Genomic DNA, 25,992 nt, shown 5'->3' with positions numbered 1-25,992 from the left:
CGCGGGCTTGAGCTTGGGCCTGAGCTTGCTGTTGCTGCTGCTGCATGTAGTTCGGGTTCTGTCGCTGCTGCATTTGCTGCTGCATCTGCTGCTGTTGCTGCATTTGCCGCATCGAGTTCTGGCGCTGGAGAGCCTGGTTCTGCTGGTACTGCTGCTGTTGCAGCGAGTTTTGGCGCTGCATCTGAGCCTGCTGCTGCGCCTGCTGCATCTGGAGCTGGCGCCGCTGCAGTTGAGCTTCTTGGAATTGCTGCAACTGCTGCGGAGTGAGCTGCTGCCGCATCTGGGGGTTTTGCTGCATTTGCATCTGCAGGTGTTGCTGCTGCATCAACTGCTGCTGAGTCATCCGGTTCCCGTAGGGCATGTTGCCAACTACGTGGCCTTGAGGACCCATGCCGCCTGCGCCCGGGTTCATCGCCATGCCTGGAGGCGCATTGCCTCCCATCATCGCTGCGCTTCCGGCTGCAGCTCCAGCGTTACCCGGGACACCGCCTGCAGCTGCACGCGGATTGCCACCAGCCTTGTGCTGTGCACGCGCACCCATCGTAACCGCCAAATGCTGTAGCCGCGTTTTCAGAGATGAAAAGTCACCGTATTCGTCGCGGTTTTTCGCAGTACGGTACAGCGAATCCTCTAGTCGTCTAGCCATGTCCGGCAACCGTCGAATCCACTCAGCGGGCGCATCCGGTTTCCGCTGTTGCAACAAACTAACACTGTGTATCACGTAGAACAAAGCACCAAGTCGTTAGTTCTACCACCCTGGTTGTCAATCCCCTAGCGACCGCAACAACGTACATTTTGCCGATCATCTTCCGACGCAAAGGCAGATCGTTCTCCGACTGCCACGCAGTCTGAGTGTCGCCGGAGCTGGAACCGCTAGGCGTCCGACCAGCCGCAGCACGCTGCTGAGCCTGTTGCTGCGCCATCTGAGCCGCGCGCATCCTCGCCGCGTTCACCATACCAGCCTGCTGAGCGTTCTGCTGAGGTCCGCCCATCATCATGTTCGGGTTTCCATACTGCTGCCCGTACGCCGCGTTGCCAGGAGCCGCACCACGAGCCATGGCTGGGTTTCCGCGCTGCATGTACGCAGCATTCGCGCCCATCATGTTTTGCTGGTTCGCAGCGCTCTGGCTCATCGAGATTCGCAGCACTTCCATCGGCGGCGGGATCAGATCCGGGTGCTGCATCATCATCGCCTTCACGCGCGCAAACTCCTCCTCGTACGACGACGTCGGCGGACGGTAGGCCTGACCGGGCTGGCCCCCCATATATTGGCCAGCAGCGCTGGTAGGCGGTGCACCGCTCACGCCTCCCGGCATTTGGCCCGCGTGCATTTGCTGCTGGTAGGGCTGGCCTGCGAACTGCTGCGGTTGTCCGTTCTGTTGGTTCATCATCATCTGATTGGCGTATTGGTGCTGCCTCTGCTGCTGCATCTGCATCTGCTGCTGCTGCTGGTTGCCAATGTGCGGCCGCGCGGAGGACGTCGTCGACGGAGCGGACGTCGTGGCGTTGCTGCTGCTCGCGTTACCAGCGCTGGACGCCGCGCCGCTGCTCGAAGAAGGCTGCATCGGAGCCGAAGAGGCCGCGGACGGCGAGGGCTTCGCCCCTGACGACGTGGCCGTGGACGCCGCCGTGGACGTGGACGTGCTCGTGCTGTTGGCGTCGCTCTTCATGGGTACGGACGCTGACGACGTGGCGGCACTGTTCGTCGTCGTGGTCGAGTTCGAGGTCGGCGCTGAGGCGGGGGCGGACGTGGCGGACGCGCCGGCCTCCGTCTTGGGCTTGGCGTCTTCGTTCTTCTTGTCCACGCTGGTCGTGACTGTCGACGCCGACGTGGCGGTGGTGCTGGTAGAAGACGACGCGGCGGCGCTGGACTCGAGCTCCGAGCCGAAGTAGCTCGAGCCCATGTCTCCTCCGCCGGACGAGCTCGTGGACGGCGCGGCCGACGTGGGCGCCGCCGAGGCCGAAGCAGCAGGAGCGGGGGGCGCTGCGTTGTCCGCGGGCTTGTGGCTCTGCGTGGCGCTGGGCGAGGGCTTGGGCGAGTCGCCGAAGCTGAAGTCGTTGTCGCCGCCGCTGGGCATCGAGGCGAAGGGGTCGTCCCCCAGGCTCTGCACGCCCGTGGGGGTGCCCACGCTGAAGGGGAGCGCACCGCCGCCGCTGCCGCCGTTGGGCGAGTTGCCCATGGGCGTGCTGTTGGTCCACGAGCCGAGCGAGCCGAGGTCCAGCAGGTCGCCGCCGGCGAAGTCGAAGCCGAACGAGTCCATGGGTGGATTGGTGGGTGATTGGGTTAAATACTACTACAAGACACTATACGCGCGGACTCCGTCTGCAAATGCGCAACAAGAGGATGGGTTAGCACCACTTAACCGCGTTTAGAGACTGTTAAAGCGAGAGGGGGGCGCCCAAGCGGCCAAGTGTAGCGTAGCGTAGCGCGGCGTACCGGCGGGTCAAAGCGTCTGCCTCCCAAGGTCCGCCGCGTGGAGAGAGCTCTGCGCTGGATATGCTGCTGTGCCTTACGGGGGGAGAGGGGCTGGATGGACTGCGCGGCGCGGGCTGGGGCGGCTGGCGTCTGCGTGGAGCCTTCCTTCCTTCCTGCGGTTTTGTTGGGGCTTTGACGGCTGAAGCGCCCCGTTCAAAACTGGCAAAATTCAAAAATAACGACTTTGGCGGCCCAGTCAAAGTATAGTTAAGAAGTCAAAAACCTTGCGAATTTCAAAAAACCTCGCTTTTAAACGGAGACAAATTCTCTAAGACGCGGCACGCTGGCTTTCTCTCGCGCCAAAATGGGGGGGCCTTCCTCAACTCGGGGCCCCCACTCTTGGTGAGATTACTGCGGCGTACGGCGAGCTGCCGACCGCCGCCGCGCTAGTCGAGCGGCGCTACTAAAGCTATCGTCGATGTACTCGAGCGGCGCGCCGCTTCGTCTATTGGAAGTGGGTGCGTGCTCAACAAAACCTGCCAGAGGCGCGTCGAGGCTCCCACTTTTGGTCGAGCGGTGATTGGTCGGTCGGTCGGACCCGTAATAGCGGGTCGTCACTGACGCCCCGCTATTACGGGTAGTACCGTGTAGGTAGTGGGATTATTGGCTAGTAGTAATATGATATTATCACTATTATCCAAATGTCTATTAAATGTAGTAATATTTAATTCTAATATTCGAATAGCAGTAATGCACCGACGGGCCTAATATGACTAGTAGTAGTAGTGGAGCATCACAGTCGCGTCGATCCGTTGGGGGTCGAGACCCTGCAATGGGCAGGCCGAAGTCCCCGCTCTCCAGATGGATCTAGTGAAGCTGCTGATGACTTGCATCTAAGAATCACATCTAGAGTTTTGTATTTGTTGGGGTTCAGACGGCTAGCTACCCCGATACTGCGCACTGCTGCAGTGTTCCGTGGTAGTACATGTAGCCCATCAAAAGCATCACAGCATCACATCTAGAGGTAAATCAGAGTTGCAGCTATACCCGTTCAGACAATCACATCAATTTACAATAACAAACTAGGTCGTCTTGGACTTGGCTGGGAACACCAGTGGTATAAACGCTGGTGATGGTACCGGTGCTAATTGCCATGATAAGGGAGAACTGTGGCCTGCGATATTCATGGGCGTGGCCCCTGCGGGGCCACGCCCATGAATATCGCGCGTGCCGCAGTTTACTTTCTGAAGCTGGTGCATGGGTCTGTTGACGTGCATTTCCTGGCCTCAGTCTGTCTTGCTGAAAGTTGCCGTTGAACCTGTTCGGTTGACATCCTTCTGGCTGGTGTAGCACGAAGGTTGCGCCAGGTAACGCTTACACGTCCGATTAATCCGCTGGGAGCTGTCCACCCCCTCATTATTCGGGTGTTCATAGTATAAGTCTGATTGTAAGTAAGAACTATATCGCGAGCTCCACATGCTGCGCGGTTACACGCCCAGACCCCCGCGACACAAAACTAACTCCGAGTTGCAGCAACGGGTCCGTTCGCTGGAAAGCTCGTCGCTGGGCCCGCCTACGCAAATACCGCGTGGTCCTGCTTTGGCTACGCTCCTCACAACCGCTCACTACCGCTTTTTGTGCCGGCTGCACCCGAGCGGGTCAATTGTGTAGGCAAGTAGATGAAGCGAGATACTGCCTATTATGTTTCTTCTTTAAAAAAAAGTAGGAGATCGCCGCCTATATAAGCTTGCTTTTCCCTCCGTTATTTTTTTTAACTGATATGAGGTATGTGAATGCAAGTAAGTGCATCAATGTAAGGACCCCATTATGGCTACAGTACTAATATGCATGTTGACCATCACTCCCAATTCCGCTCGAGCTGCCATATCTGCCTCCATACGCGAGGTATGAACTGCCGCTGTGAATGCTCGTTGCGTTCTCGTCCTAAGAGGGTTCCACACGACAGCATCGGTCTAGAGCACGCTTGCCGTCGATCCACATTCAGGCATGGATCGGTTTTCGCCGACTGTTGGTTCGGGAACCCGCGGCACACGTAAATGTTCCCTCAAAGATGCTCAACAGTCCAAATGTGAGTATTGCGTTTTCTATCTCGCATGATCTGCTTGATAGCGCTTTACTGCGTTCTTCTTTGTGGTTTTTGCGGTTGGTGCATTGCTTGGCCACGATACTTAAGCGGCAAAGTAAAGTAATTGATTTGAGCAAAGTTTGATGACTTCTGACTAGTTTCACGAAAGGCTTCTGGTTGCCTTCCGCTCCCAGTATGGCCACCGTAGATGGAGCAGGAGGAGGACGCAGCGCGAGTTTATATGGGAGAAGATCGTCAGTATACATGTACCGACGTGGAAAAAGGTTCGTAGAGAATTGTAGCCTCATTTAAGCGAAAACAATATAATACCACCCCAGACTGCTTGGTCCACTTCGTGAAGATCAGCGCAACAGCTAACATATTACGTAGGTGCAAGTAGTTTCTAGTTTATGTATTTAAGGAAACAATGTACTCGAAAGTTGAAGCACTTTACTTGCTACTTTGAGGTACTCGAGAGTACAAGGGCGATTCCCAGATGTACTACAGGGTGTGGGCTCCTGGGGGTCACATCCATCCACATCAAAGATGTGCACACACGTGCGGCTACAGAACCTGTGTGTCGCCTTGCTTAGTACAATAAAATCGACTAAACCAACCACGAACAGCAGCGTTGCCTTTGAGATAGCTTACCACACAGCTCGTAGCTGCACATTTGATGCATCTGTCGGCCACACGAAAATGTCTTCGATACGGCACTTCCGTGGCAATCGCTCTTCGCGTGATTCATACCACGCTTACGTGGGGTTGGAAGGCGAATCCTAACGATGTGTGTGCGATCTGTTTGGTTCAAGAATGGGGTACATTAGTAGTGATAAATAGCACTATGTATTATCCATGTTTTTACTACTACATTCAATTAGCACTACGAATACTCCAATCTCAGAGCTATAGTAGTAATAGTAGTGGTGGTGACAATATGTCAACTAACGCTACTAATCGAGACTACTACCGAGCCCATAAATACTGCTAAAACGCATACGTAGTTCATAGTTGCCCGCCAACCAAACGTCAGAATTGACCTGAGTTGGTGATGGGGAAGACGCCCGTGGCCACGCGCAGCAGCGCGCGCGCCGTCAAGGAGCGGCAACTGGCGCTGGTCGAGGAGCCAGGACGCGAGCTGCAGGCCGTGGGCTCGCGCGAGCTGCAACTGGACGACGACTGGGAGGAGCGCCTCAACCTGCAGGTCAAGATCATGTACGGGCAAAAAATGGCTGCACCTCGTTGTGACTAAAACCTTTATTTATATTGCCAAGGCGCTAATAGGGATGTGTTGTCGATGGTTTTGCAGGAATGTGGTGGGCACGGTGGACCTGAAGACGCCGCTGGACTTGAAGACGATTGCGCTGCACGCACGCAACGCCGAGTATAACCCCAAGGTGCGGCTGGAAGAGGAATGGTGTTGCAACGGTGCAGTTTGTGGGGATAATTGACTTTATTCTTGTTGTATTTTGGCAGCGCTTCTCGGCGGTGATCATGCGGCTGCGTGACCCCAAGACGACGGCGCTGATCTTCGGCTCTGGCAAAGTGCGTTGGCAACGGTTGTCATGGGAAATGGAATTGAAGTTGGTGTATTTATTGACTTTTCTTGTGCTTGAATTGCTATTGTAACAATGCTGCAGATTGTCATCACGGGTGGCACTAGTGAGGAAAGCTGCCGGTTAGCGGCGCGCAAATTCACGCGCGTAATACAGGTCGGTAGAGCGGGCATGGTGTGGTATGGAAGTCGAACGGGTGCTGACTTTGCCTATCATCGGTTTAGAAACTGAACTTCCCGGCCAAGTTCACCGAGTTCAAAGTGCGCAACGTGATGGGAACGTGCGATATCCGCTTCCCGATTCGGTTGGAGGGGCTGCTGAACGACCACGCACGATTCTCCAGCGTACGTTCTTGTGACGTATTTGATTGTTTCATGCATTAAGAGCTGACATTGGTATGATCTTCCGCCTGTAGTACGAGCCGGAGCTGTTCCCGGGCCTGATCTACAAGCTGGTGGAGCCCAAACTGACGCTGCTGATCTTCGTCTCGGGCAAGATCGTGCTGTGCGGAGCAAGAGACTCGAACCACCTGCACCAGGCCATCGACAAGATGTACCCCGTGCTGCTGCAGTACCGCAAGATGACAGCACCCCCGTCGCTGATGACAGGCAAGCCAGGCTACGAGGATAGCGAGGACCTTGACCGTCTTGAGCCAGGGGCTAACGTCTAAGACCAAACGAGGCAGTACGAGCGTGCATTGCTGTATGTATCTATCCTTATCCTATGCAACTACAGTAAAAATCAACGAAAGGCTACACTAGGAAAAGTAGCATCTGCATTCCGTCTCCTCCACGCGAATCACTGCATGTTCTGTAGAGCAAAGCTCCTTCTCCCGTTCTTGCCCAGTTTTTCCTAGTCGCTCTTCGGGTTCTTCTTGTGCTTTTTGCGCGTCTTCTTGCCATCGCCTGCAGGCTTTGTGGAGTTGTCTTGCTTCTTGTCGGACTGTGACTTGCTCTGGTTGGATTCACCACCGCTCTTTTTGTGTTTCGCCTGCTTCATCTGCTTGAGACGGTTTGCCTTTTGGAGATCGTATCCCGACACAGTGTTAATACGGTGGCGCATAGGAGGCGCCTTCAGCAGCTCCTTCCTCTTCGACATACTGTAATGGGACACAAAAGGAAGCACAAGTTAGCAAAATGAAATGACGAGATCCGTGATGGTCAGTGCCAGCGTACCTAGCCTTCTTGAGCGAGAGCATCCAGTCGGGAACCTCGCAGCCAGAGATCTTCATCACGTTAGCGATTGTACGCAGGTACACCATATCGTCCTCCGTGAAGAACGTGACAGCCTTGCCCTTGCGGCCATTTCGTCCTGTGCGACCAATGCGGTGAATGTAGCTCACAGCGCTCTGCGGGAAGTCGTAATTGATGACCATGTTGACGGCCTTGAAGTCCATACCACGACTCATGAGGTCGGTACAAATGAGCACCCAGACTTCACCCGTGCGGAAACGTCGAATCACGTCGTCACGCTGCTCCTTGGTACGGTCTGCATGGACGGCGCCGATGTTCACTCCATCGTACAACAACTCGTGGTAGAGTTCGTTAGCACGCTCCTTGTTCTGCACGAAGAGCAGCGCGGGGAGCTGAAGTCCGTCGTGCAGCAGCTGCTTCATAGCCACAAGCTTTCCTTCCTCCTTGCCCACGAAGACAAGTTTCTGGTCAATCGTGCTGGCACCAGCGTTTTTCGTGCCCACAGCCACCTTGACAGGGTCGCGCAGCACAGTCTGGGCCAGTTCTTCCACTCCTTCCAGCATCGTGGCACTAAACATGGCCCGCTGGACCTTGGCGTGAGTGCAAGCAGCAAAAATTTCGTCCACCTGCTCCACGAAGCCCAACTCCAGTAGTCTGTCGGCTTCATCAAGACACACCATTTCAACAGTCGAAAGATCGACCTTCACTTCCTGGATCAAATGCACGAGACGCAGCGGTGTTGCGATCACAACGTCGTGGTTGACTGCCATCTTGCTCTTGGTCTGGGAAGCAATCGTCGCAGCGGTAGCCTTGGAAAGCAGCGTGATATGCAGCTTCTTGCCAGCCGCAAGGCGCGTAAACTCAGAGCGAATCTGCACAGCCAGGTCACGAGTCGGAGCGAGGACGATCGAGCGAATCCCGCTGCCAGTTCCACTACCAGCTGCCAAGTTCGCGAGAATAGGAATGGCAAACGCTGCAGTTTTACCGGAACCCGTGGGTGCTGTGGCCAGCACATCACGCCGCAGCAGAAAGCTGGGAATGGCTTGCATCTGCACCGACGTTGGCTCCTTGTACTCCGAGCGCCCGATGTTCTTCAACAGCAAGCGCTTCATCTGCTGCGCGTTTGCACTCGAATCCATGCGCATGTCAGCGAACGCAGTGATCGGCGCAGGCACGCTGACGCCGCTCACACGGATACCAAGCTGGCGTCGAAGCATCTGAACTCCCTCTCTGATACACGTAAAACGATCATTAGTACTCGGTCACTTCAGCATCCACACAAGCATACCCACTTACTGCTCAGCGGTAGCAGTGCTCTTCTTCTCCGCTTTCTTGGCTTCCTTCTTGGCCTTCTTCGAAGCACTAGCATCGGCCATGTCCTCGTCCGCATCTTCGCCATTTGACTTGAACAGAGTCACAGCATCCTCCTCGTCTTCGTCTTCATCTTCGTCCTCCTCCTCGCTGTCTCCGGACTCGGACTCAGCGTCCACTTCCGACTTCTGCGACGCAGCCTCGCTGCCCATGGACTCGGTGCGTGAGCGACGACGCGCTCGCTTCTCCCTGCGCTTGTCAGCCTTGGTCTTCGGGGGTGCCAGCAGCTTCGACGCCTGCTGCCGAGCCTCTTCCTCCATGCGCAGCTCCTCCAACGCGCCAGCGCTCAGCTTGCGCTTGCGGCGAAGCTTGCTGCCCTCTCCACTGCGCGGCTTGCTGGCAGGCTCGTTGCCGGCCCACTCGGGCACCATGTCGACGCTGATCTTGCGCGGCTTGGGCGCCTTCTCCTTGGGCTTCTGGACCGCATCGAAGCCGAAAAAGTCCAGCTCGTCCACCTCCGCCGCCTTCTTGTCCTCCTTCTTGGCTCCCGTGGCTGGAATTCATTGGCAATTACAAGAGAAAATAAAGTATTTAGTTAGTATAGGAAGGTGTTGCGTTTGGAATTGAATTGTGTTGGCTGTAGAGCGAATTAGAGAGCGGAAACTGCATGAGGAAAGAGAGCGTACACTTGCCGAGCTGCTTGAACTGCTGCTTGTCCTTCTGGAACTTGGCGCCGCCGAACTTGGCGCCCAGCGTCAGCGCTCCGAAGAAGGTGCTCGACATGATGAGCCTCTGCTGTTGTGTCCAGCCAAGTGACCTGCAGAGGGGCCACTACACGGGTGAATACCACTAGCCAATCAGAAGATTGCCCGAATTAAATGGGAAACTGACAAACATCGTGGTGATTTTGACACAGAGATGTGCCTAAAGGCACAATATATTATGGGCCAGCGTTGAAGCTGTCGTAGAGAGCTACAGTCAGCAAGTTCTCTTCATCAATGTTGCTGCAGTTCTTAGTCACCACTCGTGGCGACTTGTGCCGCCGTATTAGCTTCGTTATCGCCGTTTGAAGCTGTGGGAGGGTCCACTTTCGTCTCGCTTGAGCTCTCTGGGACGGTCAGGACGAAGTACGACGCTGGCATTTGATCGGGCGTCGTCGGCCGCTCCAAGGATGACCTGGAATCCGACCAGTGGCCGTTTGGTCCTAGCTTGACCGTGATCTTGGTGCAGTTCACGTTGATCGCTTCAGCGTCCACGTACTCGTACCGCAGGTTCTTGAGCCCGTTCTTCTTCCACGTGCGGTGGTGCTCCTTCAGCAGCTCGTGTTTTACAGTGCACTTCCATTTGTTTGTGCGGAGCAGCACCAGCTTCTCTTCCAGATTCAGTTCTTCGAGGTCTCGAATGGTGCCACTGCAATAATGGAGAGCATAGCATCACGGTCAGCCCACGATGCACTGAACGTGGTTTACTGCCAGTAGCCGAGTCCTTACCTTGAAGGCGCTTCGATGGTGAGTTTCTTGCGCATCACGCGACTGTAGAGCTCGTTGTCCTCTCCACCCCAGCCCCAGAAATTGTTGGGAAATCCGTTGACCTTGATGAACTGCTGGCGCGTGAACGCCACGATGCCTCCGAAGTAGTTCGAGCTCTCGTTGTAGCGATCCCACACACGCGCGACGTGCATGGGGCCGAGACGCGGCACGGTCGTGTAGAACTCAGCCAAGTCATCCTACAGCACCAGCAGCACAGCTCCATCGTTAGAGTCAATCACAGCAACGTCACTGATCTTTACTCACCCCAGGCAGCAGGTCCACGTCGTGGAAGATGAAGACGTCGTAGTCGTTGCGCGCCATGTCGAAGCCTGCATTCAGCAACTTGCCTCGATTAAACTTGCGTCCATCCATCGACTGCTCCAGGATGAAGATGTGGAACGAGGCACTGCATCAATGAGATCACCACCACCACCAGAAAAGTCAGAAATGTTGCCGTTTGACACCGTCGCCGTGCAAGCTGAAGTCGGCACCTCTTCGACGCGCAATGGCGTTGCAGGAACTCGGTCATGTACGGCACGAACTCGTCCAGATGCGCTCGTCGCTGCTGCGCCGGGTGGTTGTCGCGGAACGGCACGAGCACCGCCACGCGCGTCGAGTCTTGCATGGCAGCAATGCTGCCGTCGTCTACTCCTGTCTTTTCCGGTGTGGCAGCAGTTGTGGCGAGATCATGGTTTTCTCCGAGAAAGGCGCCGGCACTGCCGGTAGCTCGCCGCTGTCGCTTGTGGCTCTTGCCTTCAATCTCCGGCTCGTCATCGGGCCGCTTGGTCGCCATACACAATGCCCCAGTAGAAAAAAAACTGGTAGATGTCTTCACGGAGGAGGACAGAGCTTAAACCATCCAGTGGTTGGATACGCATACGCGCAATCCCGTCCTTGTCGAGGGAGATGCTAACCTTCTCTCGGCTCAACGAACACAACCGTCTCACCACGATAGCGCACGTACAGATGCTTGGCGTGGTCGACACTTCCAGAACCACTTGAAAGCAGACATATTGGAATTTGTATGTGGCAGTCTCAGCCAGTGTTCTGACCTCCATCATTATATAACCTGTTAAATCGTGTCCACGACATGTAGCCATGTTCCTGAGCAACTTCAACTTCTACCCTACCTGCTCGAGGAACTCGGCCGGCGTGAAGCCCACGATCTGCGCGAACAGAGCCTCAGGGACGCTGTGCTTGACCATACACTTGCTCACGCGGCGTCGGTTGCTCGCGTCGGCTTCGCTCATCCGCCTGAGCACTTCTGCGACGCTTTGCTGCGTCTCGGCTGGCACGTCGCTCTCGAGCAGAGCTCTGACCAGGTTGTCCAGCATGTCCAGGGTCTGGATGATGCGGTCCGCAGTACCGTACGTATCCTTCTTCTGGATCGCAGCTAGCGCCTTCACTGCAGCGGGCGTGTCCTCGTCATCGAAGCTGCTCAAGCTCTTGTCAAGGGCAGGCACGGCCTTGATGCCCAGGACATCCACCAGCAGATCCGGTGAGCAGAGCAGCCTCTGAGTGAACGGAGCTATCCCGCGTGGTAGTTCACACGCAGAATTGATCGCGATGCTGGCGTTCTGCCGCACAGAGGCGCTGCTGTGCGTCAGACACTGCGCCAGCGGCTCAATGCCGAACTCAATCACGCGCGGCTTAGCGTCTTCCAAAGTCGATAGCGCCATCACGGCTGCAACCAGACATCGAGTGAGCTCGTCGCGCTTTTCGGTGGCTTCACAGCGCACTTGGCCAAGGAGCACCTTCGACAGCGCTTTGAGGCATAATTCCACGGCCTTATACTGAATGGCCTCTCGTTTGGCCTGATTGTATGCAGCCACGTTCGTGATCACCATGGCGGAGTGCAGCAACGTATCGGCATGACACAACCGCGGCTTCTTGATCAGGGACAACACTGGCGCGACAATAGGAAATTGCGCGCAGGCTCGAGCGCCCTCGTAAACACGCGTGATGTTGGCCAGAATCTCCACAAGCACGTCGACAATTCGCGTGGGTAGCTTCGACAGCGGTTGGGTCGTCAGCATGTTGGTCAGAGTGGCCATAGCCTCGGGTTTGTTCGCGAGCAATAAGCAACCTTCGCTAGAAATCGTCAGGTTGATGAAAATGCGGCAGCCAGCAGCAACGACCTCCTCTTCGTCATCACCAAGCAAGCGAGTCGCCGCAGTCAGCACGACCTCATCGCTCAGTTCATTCGGTGCGTCCTGTCGGCATTGATATCGAAGTTTTAGTGATCGAGTAGATCTTGGAGCAAGACGTTTGATGAAGAAATGAACGTACCGTTTCAAACAGCACCAGGGATGCCACCACTAGTGCCGCATCAGTGCGAACCTCGGCGGAGATCGACTGAGTCAGGTCTGCGCAGGTGAACATGAGCTCCTTCGTGACAGCCGTGTACTTCGAGTTCGGGCTACTGAGCAGTTCGCGCAAGTCCTGAAGTGCGCGACAGCGGTCTTCGTCAGGAAGATCCTCCATCGCCAACAACTCTGCATACTTGGGGATTGCTCGGGCGCCGAAGGCACGTGTTACCTGAAAGCACCACGTCATTTAGGTCCGTTGGTTCTGAGCACATCAACGTCGTTTGCCTCACCTCCTTGGAGTTGTACGCCTCCCGGAACGGCTCATCCGCGTACGGGTGGCGGTCACGAAGCTGGTCGCTGACTCGGTGCATGCTGGTGATCAAATGCCAATGTGAATGCAGCTCACAGTCCAATCCAAAGCAAGGAGCACCATGCAACTAAAAATACGCAACGAAAAATAGAGATGAAGCCGAGGAAGAGAAGATGAATGGGAAACTACGTGTATTTCTGATAGGACTGCATTCACAACATGTTAGACCGGATATGACGCAACTAACACCAGGTCTCCGCCCTTAGTGTGCCTGCCACCTCTTCTTGCTGCACTCTTCCTCCGCACTACAACTAAAACCAATACAGACGACCGAATCTACACATGCAAACATACCACTAGTATGCATTATTTGCCCTTCCTTTCTCTCATCTACCCCACTTGGAGGCTTTGATGACGTCTTTCGATCACGGATAGGACCAACCGCCGCCCCAGTGACCACTTTTCAGCGGGTGAGAACGACAGCGAGCCCCGTTTTGTTCAGTCCGCCCGACGCAATGCTTCTAATCATCAAGAAAGCAGGAGGCTGCCTTGCAACAGGCCTCGTTTGGAATCGCCCCACTCACATGCAGATATATACAACACGAACTCAGTTGATACACACACCTCACCCGCAACGTTGAAGGAAGAGCGCAGCTTGACTATCTTGGACGCAGACTTGAAGGAGAAGAGGTGAGCTCCACATGTCCAGGCGGAGACCTACAAACACCAAGCGTGTAGAAAAACACATTTGCATAGTTAGAGTGTAAACCATGTGGCTTGTTCCTGAGAGGATCTACTTCTTCTCCTTCTTGGGCACACGGTAGGCGCCGACAACCACGGCGTGGTCGCGCTCGTACGGCTCCAGCGTCAGCTGCTCGGCGGGCTTGAACTGCTCCTGCTGCAGCTTCTTGACCTCGCGGGCGAACACAGCCTCGGGGGCGGCCGTGGAGTCAATGCAGCTAGCCTTGATGGAGATGACGAAGTGGCCACCGTTCTTCAGGAAGTGCGAGGCGTTGAGAGCCACGATACGGGCCTGATCAGGCTGGGCGACATCGGCGAACACGACGTCGACCATGGGCACGAGCATACGGTACTTGAGCGGGTGACGGGCGTCCTCGATGATCGGGACGACGTTGGTGCGCGACTTAGCCATGTTGATGAGGTCGCGGCCGACACGGTGCGAGAACTCGACGGCGTACACGGCGCCGGTGGGGCCGACGATGTCGGACACGTGCGACACGGTGGTACCGGAGGCACCGCCGAGGTACAGCACCTTGGCACCGGGCTGGATCCAGATGTTGTCCACACCGCCCAGGATGGCAGCGGCGATCTTGGAGCGGAACGGGTTCCACACACGGTACTCGACCTTCTCGGTGCCCTCGCCCGAGGCGGCGGGCACGTCCACGGAGATGCGCTTCTCGCCGTACACCGACTTGCCGGGCGTCGAGTTGAGCGTCACAAGAGCGTCCTCCTTGCCGCGGGCGATGAAGATGCCGGCGTGACGGTGGGGCTCCACGACGACCTTGGCGCCACCGGCCATGCCACCGCGGCCGCCGCCACGGCCACCGCCACGGCCGCCACCGCGGCCACCACGACCACCGGCGCCACCACGGCCTCCTCCACGGCCGCCGCCACGTCCGCCGCGGCCACCGAAGCCAGCGCCACGGCCACCGCCACGGCCGCCGCCGCGGCCTCCACCGCGGCCACCGCGACCACCACCACGACCGAATCCACGTCCAGACATTGCGAAGTTCTGAGTTTCTTGGGAAAACTGGGAGAAGAGCTTTTCCGGAATGGGCGCTAGAGTGCCAAGAGCTCCGATGGACCGAATGAATGGCCGCGTCCAGCAAGCCCCTGCCAGCCAACCAACGTCGCGCATGTGGATAAGACGCTTTTTGGCCAATGGAAGCGTGATCAATATTATCCGCCAATGAGAAGATAGATAGAGGCCACTATTCGGAGCAGCCTGGATGTTGAAGTGAAGAGACGCAAATCAGATATCTCCGCATGAGCATGATGCTGGCAGTGTTGCTGGTGTTACTGCAGTTGCCTTGCAGCGCGCGGGCCTTCCGCGTGATCAACTCGTCGACGGACCCGCTTATTGGCACGCACGCGGTGTTTGAGCCTTATGCTGCGGGCTACGTGGGCTACTACGGCGACCCGAGCAACCCGTCGGCCGAGCGACTGAACGAAGGCTCGCCCTACTCGCCCGACACGCCGCGGATCTTCTTCAGCGCGCCGCTGCAGCGTATGCAGCGTTTGCTTCGGTTGCTTTGCTATTACGGTTGTGTGTGTATTGTACTCACCGGGTACACATTGCATTGCAGAGGCGTGTCCTGGCATGGTGGGGCCCGGACGCAACGGCGACTACTACTGCTTCAGCCGCGAGTACGGCTACTGCGACCGACGCAGTGGGCTGTGCGTGTGCAACCAGGGGTACACGGGGCTGGACTGCACGGCGTGTTTGCCGGGCTACTTTAAGCAGGGCGGACTGTGCTTTGCCAAGAGTGAGTGGCGATGGGTGGAGTTGGAAGTGGAGGGCTGTTGCTGACACGTATGTGTTCGTGTTGATGTTGTTGTGTAGAGAGCTGTCCGAATGACTGCTCGCGTGGGGGCGAGTGTGACTATGCTACGGGTGTATGTACCTGCGACCCAACTCGACGCGGAGCAGACTGTTCCCAGCGCTTCTGCGCCTTTGACGAGAAGTGCGTGAGCTGCTCCAGCACTACGTGTCTGCGCTGCGTGGAAGGGTTTTCAGTAGATCCAGCTACACAGACTTGTGGTACGTTCTGGAATTGCTCTGTCTGGTGGCCCCCTCGAGCCAGCTCTTATTTATCTTGAGTTGTAGTGTCTTGCGCGCGATATGATCCGCGATGTCTCTCTTGCAGTTCTTCGCGCTGCCTCACGTGCGCGGATCTGCAGCTCAACTCGGTGCGTCGCAGCGGCGCGCGCAGCATCGACCAGCCTCTTCCTGACGACGAGCAGGTGCGAGAGTTCTCGCAAACGTTTGTGTACGGCAGCCAAGACCCGCGAGTTTTCGACGAAGCTGAGCCCTTCACGGTAGTTCCAGCGTCCTACACTCTATCACCGCTCAACGAGAGCAGTCTCGCCTGTACACAGGGCGGAAATGCTGACGCTGGGTGGTCTTGCTCCGCCTACTCCGAGTCGCACCGTGTGTGCGGTCACCGAGGGGTTTTCTCGTTCGTGTCGCCGCTCTACGCGATTGCTGAAGCTGCCGGGGATATCACTATTACGGTGCAGCGGTCTGGAGGGGGCCTTGGGCGCGCCGCGCTGCTGTATGATCTAGAGCACGTGACCACCACAGCTGGAGACGTATCTCCCTCCATGTTTTACACGAGTTCGCAGAAGCTGGAGTTCGCCCCGGGGGTCATAACACTTGCTTTCAAGCTGCAGATTCATGATGACCACGTGTTGGAGAGCAACAAGACGTTCCGACTTCACCTTCGACAACCGTTTACTCCAACAGACTTGTTCGACGTAGCGCCAGCAACTCTAGGAAATCAGAGACGCACTCTTGTCACCATTTTGGATGACGATGCACCTCGCCCTGTCGCGAATTTATCACGCGTCGTTAGTCCTGAGACTACGCTGATGCTAGGTGGAGCTGCTGGGGATCAGCTCACTTTCCAGATTCAGAGCGTACTAGGAAATGGAGTTCCTGGTGTGGATCCGGCCAATGAAGCTGTCTTTCTGATGACGTCGTACATCGAGGAAGACGATTCCAGTAGTGCGGCTGCGGTGTTTCGTACACTTCGACTTGAAACTGTGGTTTCGAGTGGAGCGGTGGATGTTTCGTTGTTCACGTGTACATGGCTGCGGGAACGCGCAGGTAATTATTCGGTTGCAGTTCAATTGTTGTACCCTGGTGGTCTACGCGGTGAGTACTTTGCTGATGCATGGCTGGGAGAAACATTTGATTCGAGTTTACCAGCTTCTCCTACAATATCGCGGATTGATCGTCATGTAAACTTCACGTGGAATACTGGACCCGCATTTCCTGGGGCACAAAGCCATTATTCAGTCCGGTGGAGTGGCTGGTTGAAGTCACTAACCACGAGCACGGCAATGCTAGGAGTGTCTATCGTTGGATATGCACGCTTATGGATCGACGATGTGTTAATTATTGATCGTTGGGGTGCTGGCGGTGAAACAAATGACGGTTTGCCGGTTGTTAGAGCTGCAGCGGGAGTGGACCTGAATAGTGCGCGTTTCCATTCTTTGGTCTTAGAGTACCGAGCACCAAGACAGGGGGAGGTTTACGTGCGATTGTTGTGGGGAAGTGTTGGGAGCACGAAGCTGGAAGTCATCCCCATGCAGCAGCTTTATTCAGGCAGCCACATCCAGGGCTCTCCGTTTACAAACGTCCTATTGACGCCGGCTTTGACAGCAAAAACGGCATTATCCACCTCTACCTTGCGGAATGACAGATCAACGGCCTCTCCAGCTTTCCAGGTCGTTGCGGGCGACTCACTCGCCTTCAGCGTCTTGCCGCGTGATGCATACGGCAATCGACGGCGTGCAATCGATCAGCATGGCACCCAGCGCGACGTAATTGCGGCAGCCTTAACTTTGACAACCGACCGAAGCGTAGGCGGTGTGGGCACCAAGATTGAAGACGCTTTAGTTTCGTGGAGCTCGAACTTGGATGTATTTCGCGTGGTGGCGAGGCCGCAGCGCAGTGGGGACTATTCTATGAGCGTGAAAGTCAACAGCTATACTTTGGCAGCAAGCCCCTTCACAGTGACAGTGATACCTGGCCAGATAAACCCTGCGCGGTCCGTGCTGTCTGGGTCGGGTCTCCTTGCTGGTCGTGTAGCAGGGCAAGCTGTGAATGTGGCCCTCGTGACTCGAGATCTGTACGCTAACCGCATCTACGCGGGTGGGCTGACTCACCTGAAACTGCAGGCCTCCCTCTCGTCCAGCACTGTTCCGATCGTGGTAACAGCTCAAGTTGTCGACAATGTAGATGGCACGTACAAGTTCACGTACACGCCTCGTGTGATTGGTAGCTACAGCGTTGCAGTGATGTGGAAGGGGGCTCACTTGCACAACAGTCCGTACATAATAACAGTCGTGCCCAGTACTCCCGTGGGGCCAACGAGCAGTGCCCAGGGTCCAGGCATCACTGCTGCTCAGACAAATGTGCAAACTTCATTTGAAGTGACAACTCGTGACTCTTCTGGAAATGCTGTTCCCACTGGTGGCGTGGCTGCAGCGCTGACTGTGGTTCTCGAGCATCCAGACAAGGGCAACGTCAGTGGGAATGCTTGCACGGATCTTCTCAATGGACACTACACCTGTATGTACACTCCTCGCTACGTTGGAGTAACACGGCTGCATGTGACGCTCTCCCAGCTAGCAATAGTCGGAAGCCCGTTCCTTGTTAACGTCACTGCAGGACCAGCACTGGGCTCACGTTGTGTGGCATCCGGGGACGCGCTGGTTTCGGCTGTTGCGGGGCAACGAACAAACTTCACGATCAGCATCTACGATGCGTTCGGAAATCCCAAGGCAAACGCTGGTAGTGAAACTATCAGCGTGACGTTTACTGGTCCAGGAGCGCTTACATCTACTGTAAATGCTGCTGTGGGGGCGACATATACCGGTGGAGGAACGTTTGTTGTGGCGTATACATTGAACCTCAAAGGCGCGTACAAGATTGGCGTGGCCGTGGATGGGGTAGCCGTCATTTCAAGTCCATTTACGATGTACACGTACCCTGCGTTAGCCTCAGTCGGTACCACATCGCTGGATCTGCTCTCACCTGCGATTCCAAAGTTGCAGACCGACCCCCCTGTGGTGTTCATAGCTGGCTCACTCATTGTAGCTCGACTCACCACGCGTGATGTTTTCGGAAACGTACTGGAGACCGGTGGCAATCGCTTCCAGCTTGACGATATCGTGCGTACATTCCTGGACGCACCAATCGCTGACGAGAAGAACGGCAGCTACTTGGTAACGTTGAGACCGACTCGCAGCATTCTGTTTCCATTCACCCCAAAGTTGATGGTGCCAGGAGGGTTGAATGGGTCATACTACGCTGCCAGTAATGTGCCCGTGGGTACTGCTACTGCTGACTCAACCTCAGGTCACTCTTTGATGGCCCTGAAGCGGATTGATCCGTCCATTAACATCAACTTTGGCGAGAGCCCTCCGCAGCTCACGCAGTCGGCCGAAACTTTCAGTGTCCGATGGAATGGCTTCCTGCTTCCTCGTTACAGCGAAATTTACACGTTTGAAGTGGACGTCTTGGGTCTCGCCAGCCTGCGAGTTGGCAACTCTTCAGCAGTTGTGCAACCCGGAGAGACGAACACATTTCTCCAGGTGCCATTGATAGCACAAAACTTCCTGGACATCGAGCTCAACTTTTCCAAGCCGACGGAGATACCGAACGCTACCGTGTACTTGTGGTGGAGTAGTCTTTCTCAGTCACGTGAGATCGTACCGTCATCGCAGGTCTTTACTTCGTGTAGAATCGTCAACAACGTGCCACCACTCGATATCAAGCCGGCTATAGCTGACCCCACCAAGTTCACTCCAGAGTTTGCCAGCTCGTCGCTAGTCATAGGCAAAGCAGCAGTGCAAGCTGTGGTCGATGTATCGTTCATCTTCACAGTCGTCACACGCGACGCCTTCAGCAACAAACTCGGGGGTGAAGACTACTGCACACTGTACGTGCTACTTCCTCAGGTGCCAAGTGGAAGCACACAGCCAGATGTGTCGATTACGGATCTCCTCGATGGTTCGTACAGGGTCAATCTTGTCCCTCATTTGACTGGGACATTTTCGTTGTACGTTGCTGCGCTTCCTGATGCGAAGAAATCGAGTGCTCCATCGGGTGGTGACGCTCTTGTGACATTCTTGAGCCCGTATAACATCAAGGGCAGTCCGTTCAGTCTCCAAGTTGACCCTGGGCTGCCAAGCTCGGTGACTTCCACTCTCGTGGGTGGTGGCTACGTCTCAACAACCGCTGGAGTTCCCACCTCATTTATCCTGGAGCTACGTGATGGCAGTACCAGCCGGCTCACGGCCTCCATGGTGTTTTCCTTCCTGGGAAAAGTTCGGGTCAAGCTCAGAAGTATGTCCACTGGCGCGGAGGTGTCGGCGACATTGGCTCAAATGGATCAAAGCTTCTTGTCTGCTCAAGACGTTCGCGTAACATACACCACCACCGTTTCCGGGCTGCAAGCCGTATTGTTGAGTGTGGATGGAGGCATGTCATTTGCACAGAAGACGACAACGCTTCGTGTGTTCCCCAATGTCGCCACTGCAGCCACCTCCTTCGTGTCACCTAATGGCGCTGGAGTGGCGGCAACAGGAGCAGGCTTGGGGCCCCAGATCTACACGAAACAGAGCTACACTTACCACGTCACTGTCCGTGATGCGTTCGGCAACATTCGCGACAGCGGCGGCGATCTCCTTGTTGCACGCGTCCACGGCCCTGACAGCTCGATTGGAAACATCACAGATCTAGGCAACGGAGACTACGTCGTGACGTACCGCACCATGCTCCCTGGGGCATATGAGATCGAGACACGAGTGGCCGAGCCTGAACGCGGGCTAACGGGGTACTATTACGTTGACTCGAGATCCGTTCAAAGAAACTTGGCGAGTGCTGTGCGCACTGTCGACGCCGTGATCGACTTTGACTGGAGCAAGAACGTCAGTATGAGAGGCTATCCGCGCGTTGTTTGGCGAGGTTTCCTCCGTCCGCTGTACACCGAGGAGTACACGCTGTGGTTGAAAACCCAAAGTGACGTCGGCAGTGCCGCTGGTATCTACATCGACGGCCAGACAGTAATCGACGGCTTGAACACTGGTGCGACGTCCGGACGTATCGTTCTAATCAGCGGACGACTCCACGCCATCACCGTCGAGTACCGCAGTGCCTCGCTTCAGCACGATCCAGGATATCTATCCTTGTTCTGGCAGAGCGTGCACCAAACCGCTCAACTCATTCCAACGCAGGCTTTAATCTCGGACGCCTCGGAGGTCCTACCTCGAACGCAGTTAGCAGCCGTTAATTAATACCAAACAAAACCATGTCATCCCCTTCATCACTGCCCCAACGGAGGCTTAAACGGCCGGTCCCTCCCGCCGAAGCGCAGTTGTCCGGACTCCTTCCGCCCTCCGAGTCCTCCGCCAAGACGTCGAGGTTTCCACCCTTTCATGACTCGACTGCGCTCAAAGTCCACCAAAATTGTGGCCCCGTCGATCACCTTGCGATGCGCCTGCTTGTACGCTCGTTCGAAGCCCCTCTCGTGCTCGAACTCCACGAACGCGTAGCCCTTGGACTTGTCGGTCGCTTTGTCCCGAACGAGGCGCAGACACCGAATGGCCCCGTACTGGCTGAAAACCTCTCGGAGCGTCTCCTCCGTCGTGTCGAAGCTCAGTCTGGCGACAAAAAGCGTCGAGTACGGGTCGCCCTGGATCTGTGGGTCCTTGGACGCGTCGAACCGCGCCTTCATGGCCCGCACCAAGCCATTGTCGTGCGGAGTCGTGTCCGTGCCGTCGATGCTGCCGATCTGCACGGGGTCGTACTCCTCCGCGAACCAGCCACGGCGACTGGGAGGCTGCCTGGGGCGCGGTTCATGGCGTGCGTAGTCCCTCCTGTCGCGACTTCGACTCCGACTCCTGCTCCTGCTTCGACGTCGCTTGTCCCCACTCCGTGCCATATTTGACTCCTTGGATGTGGTAGTTCCAGTTTGAAATATGAAGTTCTACGGAAAAGTTTTTTTTGTGAAATCCGAAATTTCTGTTCATTGCGGTAGTCAAAATACTTCAAACATTGGAGTCAATCATGCAACGGCATTTGTCATTTGACTCTGAATCGAAGATTCCTGGGACTCAGTGGCGCCTGTTCCTTCGGTTTCGGAGCTCGGTGAAGAAGTGTGTAGCGCGATCGACGCCATGAACGATTCTGCTCTGCTCGAAGATGTGTTAAAGGCGAATGGAGAGGAACACCTCTACGACAAGATCATGGAGCTCGCTGCTCACGTGGAAGAGGAGCCGCCCGTGATATTTGGCTGGCAGAACGTGGAAGTCTTCGTTCGGGCTATTCATGTGGCTCAAGCGCAAGCGGTTGCTCCAGGAGGTGAGCCACTACCAGCCAATCCGCTTGATCTTCCTGGCGCGGTGAATGTGCAGAACTTCAAGGAAGCCGTGCTGGAGTATGCGCGAGCTCCAGGAGCTGATGATCGTCTTGACACCACGTGTCTTCCATGCTCGCAAGAGCAGTTGGGCCAAGTGACGTATATGCTGCGAATTCTGGAATTCGAGCCGTAGATCCAGCGCATCATCGCCGTTGGAGTGCCAAATTCGCTGCCGATCGCACGCGTCTACGTGCCACGTCCTCATTCGAATACTCTGGAGAGAGCCACACAGCAATTTCCGAATAGCTTGTGGGGATAGCGTTATCCCCACAGAAGGATAGCGTTATCCTTCCAAGACCGAGTCGGAATCATGCATTTCTAGCAAGCGATAACTTCCTTACATGACCACATCCGTGGTATTTCAATATTGGAATCGAAATATAAAAAGGTTACCGAAAAGTTGTTTTTTGACGAAAGTTTTCGTTCATTGGTCAAAATAGATTTTAGTCAATCATGCAGCGGCATTTGACGTGGATCTTGATCTTGCTGGGACTCCCGGCCTGGATGCGGATGTCTACTTCAGCCGCCACCTCTTCGCTGCGCGTGGCGCTGCTCACGGACGTGGAGGGCAATTGGGACTACGTGCGCAACGTGGCGCGGCAGTCGTCGTGTCTGCAGCTGACGACCAGCGGCCAGGACGAGACGCTGGAGCTGAAAGACGACTGCCTCTTGGTGTTCGGAGGCGACGCGGGGGATAAAGGAGACCACACACTCAAGTACGGTGTAAATAGCATAACTCCTAGACAATAAGTGCTGCAGGTGCTCATTATTATAATGCTGGACGCGTTTTTAGGTGCTACGAGCAGCTCGTGAGGCTTAAAAAGCGTCATCCGGAGCGCGTCGTGCTGCTCGTGGGCAACCGCGACGTGAACAAGATGCGGCTCACGTCGGAGCTCCACGACTCGGAGATGGACCTGCAATCTATGGCCAAAGGTAGGCGCCTTTTTGAGGGCTTGGATGATATGAGTGTTGTTACTAAACTTAATTGTTTGGGTAGAAATTCTGGAGGGCCCGACGTGGGTGCCCAAGGACAAGCGTTTTACGTTGAAGAAGTTTCTGGGTGGTCAGTTGGAGAAAGGAGATGAGGAGGCTGGTGACGACGAACTGGAAGCGGTGAACTCCAAGGTGAACAGGCTGAAATGGATGTTGGAGCACACCATGGGGGCGCAGGGGGACTTCGAGCGCCGACGGGCTGAATTGAGCTTGCGTCAAGCAGTTGGAGACCGGAACGAGGTGACAGACGACGCCGTCGTGAAGTCTTATATGGACAGTGTGGAAGAAGGAGGGGTGTTGCGGGATTACTTGCTACATGGCAGCTTGGCTTTCGTGACGCACCAGACGCTGTTTGTGCACGGAGGTATCATCAATGGCGACGGACCCGCCGGTTTGTCGGCACTTGGGCGTGTGCCGGACCAACCGTCGAAGCGATTTGAATCGGTTTCTGAGTGGGTTGACAAATTGAACGCCTGGTACCGGAGTCAAGTTCGAGAGTGGATTGAACACCCGACGTGGAATGAAGATCGCGCTACACGTGGCGGGAATGAACTCCTCAAATATGTGTTGCCAGATTACACGGGGAGTGTTGTCATGGGGCGCCACCTTCTGCCATCGGGTATGCCAACGCCAGTGCCGGAGGAAATTGCGTCCTTGTTATCTGAAAGTGGCATCCGACGAGTGATCATCGGACATACACCTCACGGCAATTGTCCGACCGTTGTCAGACAGCATCAGCAACAAGAAGGAACCTGCGCTACTGATCGCAATAGCAATGCAGTGACATTTGAAGACGTGATCATGTGCGATACAAGCTACAGTGATGCCCGTGCGCCTGACAACCGAGGCAATGCTGCGTCTGAGCTGGTGGTGGAGCCCTCTGGGCGTGTCCTTGTGAACGGCCTGCTTGAAGATGGTCGACGTATTTCGTATGATGCCCAAGAGGATCCGTGGGTGGGTCGATGGCTTAACGACGGCGACATGGTGAAAGCTCGGGTTGTCGATGACGATTTTAGCGGAGAGGACATATACTACCTGGTATTTCGCGTGGAAAACGGCTACTCGTACACCTACCACTACCGCAAAATCGCAGAACTGCGTGAAATTGGCACGAAAGATTCAGTGAGTTCCCAAGCAGTTTTTTTGGATCCGCAAAAATAGCGTCCCTGATCGACAAATACATCTTGGTGCATGCTTCATCACTCGCTTCTTGTCAGTCTGAAGTTTGCTCCACAGAATCATGACCCTCGACACGCTGACCCGCGCGCAAGCAGAAGTAAGCCATGTCCGTCTCAAGAACTCGCTGGTTCAGACGTCGCAGACATTTCGGGAGCACTTTCGCGCTGAGAAGGAACTTTTTCGTACGATTGCTGGATCGGACGCGACGGTTGTCCCTTCAACTCGACCGCGAACCTCGAATACGAACTCACCGAAAACTCTGGCCGCACTACCAGTGCCCCCTGCACACGAGGAGGACATCGTGCGCTTGGAAAGACTGAATCAGTGCTGCAAACGTGTTCGGATTTGGCGGCGGCAAGTGACGAATCCGTTGTTGCAGTACAAGCAACAACAGCACGTCAGCGGCAAGGGAGGTCCTGGAGGTGTGTCAAGCAGCATGAGCACATCCAAGAAGCCCGACCGGCGAATGCACGCAACACTGCTCATGGCCTTGATCGTGGACATGTACGAGCAGCGGATTTTTAGCGAAGTAGAGGGTGCCTCAGGCGTCGACACTTCGCTTGACGGGGCCACTAGCGGGAGCACAGCAAGCGGAACAAGTTTTCAAGAAAGCTTCCCCGAGTTCGTCGTGCGCTTCCTGTCGCAGCGAGCGTCAAATCGGCGCTTGGCGGTTGATCAACTGCACAGCACAGTATCCACCGTGCTGCACGCCGCTCCAAATCACGCCCGCGTTCGGGTATTCGGGTCGCTCTGTGGCATCGATGACAAGTTTAATCCTCCTGAGAAGATCAAGGTTTTCCTTCACATCTTGGAAAACCTGTACCGGAGTAAGATCGCTGCCAGTGTCGGTGCTTCCGGTGCAAACACTGCACGAATCGAGGAGATCGCGACAGCCATCCCGCTAGCTGATGTTGTCTTTCACAACGTTGGGATCGCGCAGAATGTGGCTCAACAGGTCATTGGCGACCTCTTCCGAGACAATTTCTACTGGAACTTCCGGTTCTGGTTGACGCCGTGCACGGAGCTGCGTGTGGATAGTTCATGGCCTGCTGGCGTTTGTGAGGAGCTCCAGGAGCGCGCGCTCACGTTGGCCACAGCGTCACGGAATACACTGCTGAATGCCCATCGAAAAATTGATGGCGACGCCTTTCTCGAACTCCTCCTAGATGCATGGACGACCCGTGCCAAGCAACTGTACGCACTGCTCGAAAGCGCTACGGATCACGAAGAGCGCGAAGGCAATGAGCTGCTGCGCTCGCGCCAAGTGATGCAGGATTCGCGCATGCAACATCGCCCCACAACTGAAGAAGAGCGCCAATTCTTTGACCAGCTCATTGAAGAGTACTGGAATGCCCCTGTATCATGGACTAGCGCCAAGGTGCAAGCTCGGATTGCAGCTTTGGTGCCTCGCAGACAGTTGACTCAACTGCAACAACTATATGCCGTCTACGTAGCAGAGCTGCCGCCGGAACGACGTTTGTGGGAGTGGAGTAATTGGCGCTGGGAGACGGAGTGGGAATGGGGAGCGCTCGTGTTGACCCCGGACAAGCGTGAACAATAATCAAAAAGCATCCGGCCTCATCTTGTGGGTGAAGGAGTCAGACCTGAATGTGTTTTCCATTTCGGAGTTGTGGCGTGGCACGAACTCCCGAAGATCAAGACACGAACGCCCGATCCTCGACCACACTCCCACACACGCTCGGAAACGGTCATCTGCTGCAGGTCGCAGACGCGCAGAGCTCCGCGCCTTCACTGTGACTGCGCTGTGAATCACAGCGCCAGCATGCTGTTCGTAGTTTGCAACGTCGAATCGCGCGATACCAAGTTGCCAACAACGGAATCCCCGGATGGGGCTGCCAGCCGTTCCATTGTGAATGCCGACAAATCGTAGGCTTGGTGTGCAAGCTCTGCCAAACAATAAACGAGTCAAGGCTGAG

At 55.7% G+C, this 25,992-nt stretch overlaps 9 protein-coding genes across 9 annotated transcripts; 5 read left to right on the top strand and 4 right to left on the bottom strand.

Annotated features, from left to right (window-relative positions):
- Positions 1-5,553: 5,553 nt before the first annotated feature.
- PHYSODRAFT_345098 (hypothetical protein) lies at positions 5,554-6,728 on the top strand (the record flags this gene model as incomplete). The annotated part of the gene is made up of 6 exons (XM_009523187.1): positions 5,554-5,717; positions 5,812-5,899; positions 5,979-6,047; positions 6,143-6,214; positions 6,283-6,402; positions 6,474-6,728. 6 exons carry the CDS (start codon positions 5,554-5,556, stop codon positions 6,726-6,728), a joined length of 768 nt encoding a protein of 255 aa, XP_009521482.1.
- A 9-nt stretch (positions 6,729-6,737) lies between these two features.
- On the bottom strand, positions 6,738-9,348 carry PHYSODRAFT_555670 (hypothetical protein; the record flags this gene model as incomplete). The annotated part of the gene is made up of 5 exons (XM_009523186.1): positions 6,738-7,157; positions 7,234-7,952; positions 8,016-8,481; positions 8,548-9,115; positions 9,249-9,348. 5 exons carry the CDS (start codon positions 9,343-9,345, stop codon positions 6,911-6,913), a joined length of 2,097 nt encoding a protein of 698 aa, XP_009521481.1. The 3' UTR covers positions 6,738-6,910.
- Positions 9,349-9,575: 227 nt separating this feature from the next.
- PHYSODRAFT_484003 (hypothetical protein) lies at positions 9,576-10,716 on the bottom strand (the record flags this gene model as incomplete). Its single annotated transcript, XM_009523185.1, has 4 exons — positions 9,576-9,972; positions 10,053-10,288; positions 10,356-10,497; positions 10,583-10,716. The coding sequence occupies 4 exons, from the start codon at positions 10,714-10,716 to the stop codon at positions 9,576-9,578; spliced, it is 909 nt and encodes a 302-aa protein (XP_009521480.1).
- Positions 10,717-10,941: 225 nt separating this feature from the next.
- PHYSODRAFT_483194 (hypothetical protein) lies at positions 10,942-12,771 on the bottom strand (the record flags this gene model as incomplete). The annotated part of the gene is made up of 5 exons (XM_009523184.1): positions 10,942-11,010; positions 11,078-11,138; positions 11,217-12,304; positions 12,381-12,629; positions 12,691-12,771. 5 exons carry the CDS (start codon positions 12,769-12,771, stop codon positions 10,942-10,944), a joined length of 1,548 nt encoding a protein of 515 aa, XP_009521479.1.
- A 732-nt stretch (positions 12,772-13,503) lies between these two features.
- On the bottom strand, positions 13,504-14,250 carry PHYSODRAFT_481376 (hypothetical protein; the record flags this gene model as incomplete). The annotated part of the gene is made up of 1 exon (XM_009523183.1): positions 13,504-14,250. One exon carries the CDS (start codon positions 14,248-14,250, stop codon positions 13,504-13,506), a length of 747 nt encoding a protein of 248 aa, XP_009521478.1.
- Positions 14,251-14,726: 476 nt separating this feature from the next.
- PHYSODRAFT_555666 (hypothetical protein) lies at positions 14,727-21,367 on the top strand (the record flags this gene model as incomplete). The annotated part of the gene is made up of 4 exons (XM_009523182.1): positions 14,727-14,958; positions 15,038-15,221; positions 15,299-15,492; positions 15,553-21,367. The coding sequence occupies 4 exons, from the start codon at positions 14,727-14,729 to the stop codon at positions 20,757-20,759; spliced, it is 5,817 nt and encodes a 1,938-aa protein (XP_009521477.1). The 3' UTR covers positions 20,760-21,367.
- A 274-nt stretch (positions 21,368-21,641) lies between these two features.
- PHYSODRAFT_327102 (hypothetical protein) lies at positions 21,642-22,016 on the top strand (the record flags this gene model as incomplete). Its single annotated transcript, XM_009523181.1, has 1 exon — positions 21,642-22,016. The coding sequence occupies one exon, from the start codon at positions 21,642-21,644 to the stop codon at positions 22,014-22,016; it is 375 nt and encodes a 124-aa protein (XP_009521476.1).
- A 320-nt stretch (positions 22,017-22,336) lies between these two features.
- Positions 22,337-24,037, top strand: PHYSODRAFT_478619 (hypothetical protein; the record flags this gene model as incomplete). Its single annotated transcript, XM_009523180.1, has 3 exons — positions 22,337-22,599; positions 22,677-22,816; positions 22,881-24,037. The coding sequence occupies 3 exons, from the start codon at positions 22,337-22,339 to the stop codon at positions 24,035-24,037; spliced, it is 1,560 nt and encodes a 519-aa protein (XP_009521475.1).
- A 79-nt stretch (positions 24,038-24,116) lies between these two features.
- Positions 24,117-25,616, top strand: PHYSODRAFT_484923 (hypothetical protein; the record flags this gene model as incomplete). The annotated part of the gene is made up of 3 exons (XM_009523179.1): positions 24,117-24,263; positions 24,351-24,591; positions 24,664-25,616. The coding sequence occupies 3 exons, from the start codon at positions 24,117-24,119 to the stop codon at positions 25,614-25,616; spliced, it is 1,341 nt and encodes a 446-aa protein (XP_009521474.1).
- Positions 25,617-25,992: the final 376 nt, after the last annotated feature.

The sequence above is a fragment of the Phytophthora sojae genome, assembly GCF_000149755.1.
Source record: "Phytophthora sojae unplaced genomic scaffold PHYSOscaffold_2, whole genome shotgun sequence".
NCBI classification, from domain to species: domain Eukaryota; phylum Oomycota; class Peronosporomycetes; order Peronosporales; family Peronosporaceae; genus Phytophthora; species Phytophthora sojae.
The sequence above is the reverse complement of the archived record's forward strand: the minus strand, read 5'-3'. Positions and strand labels throughout refer to the sequence as shown.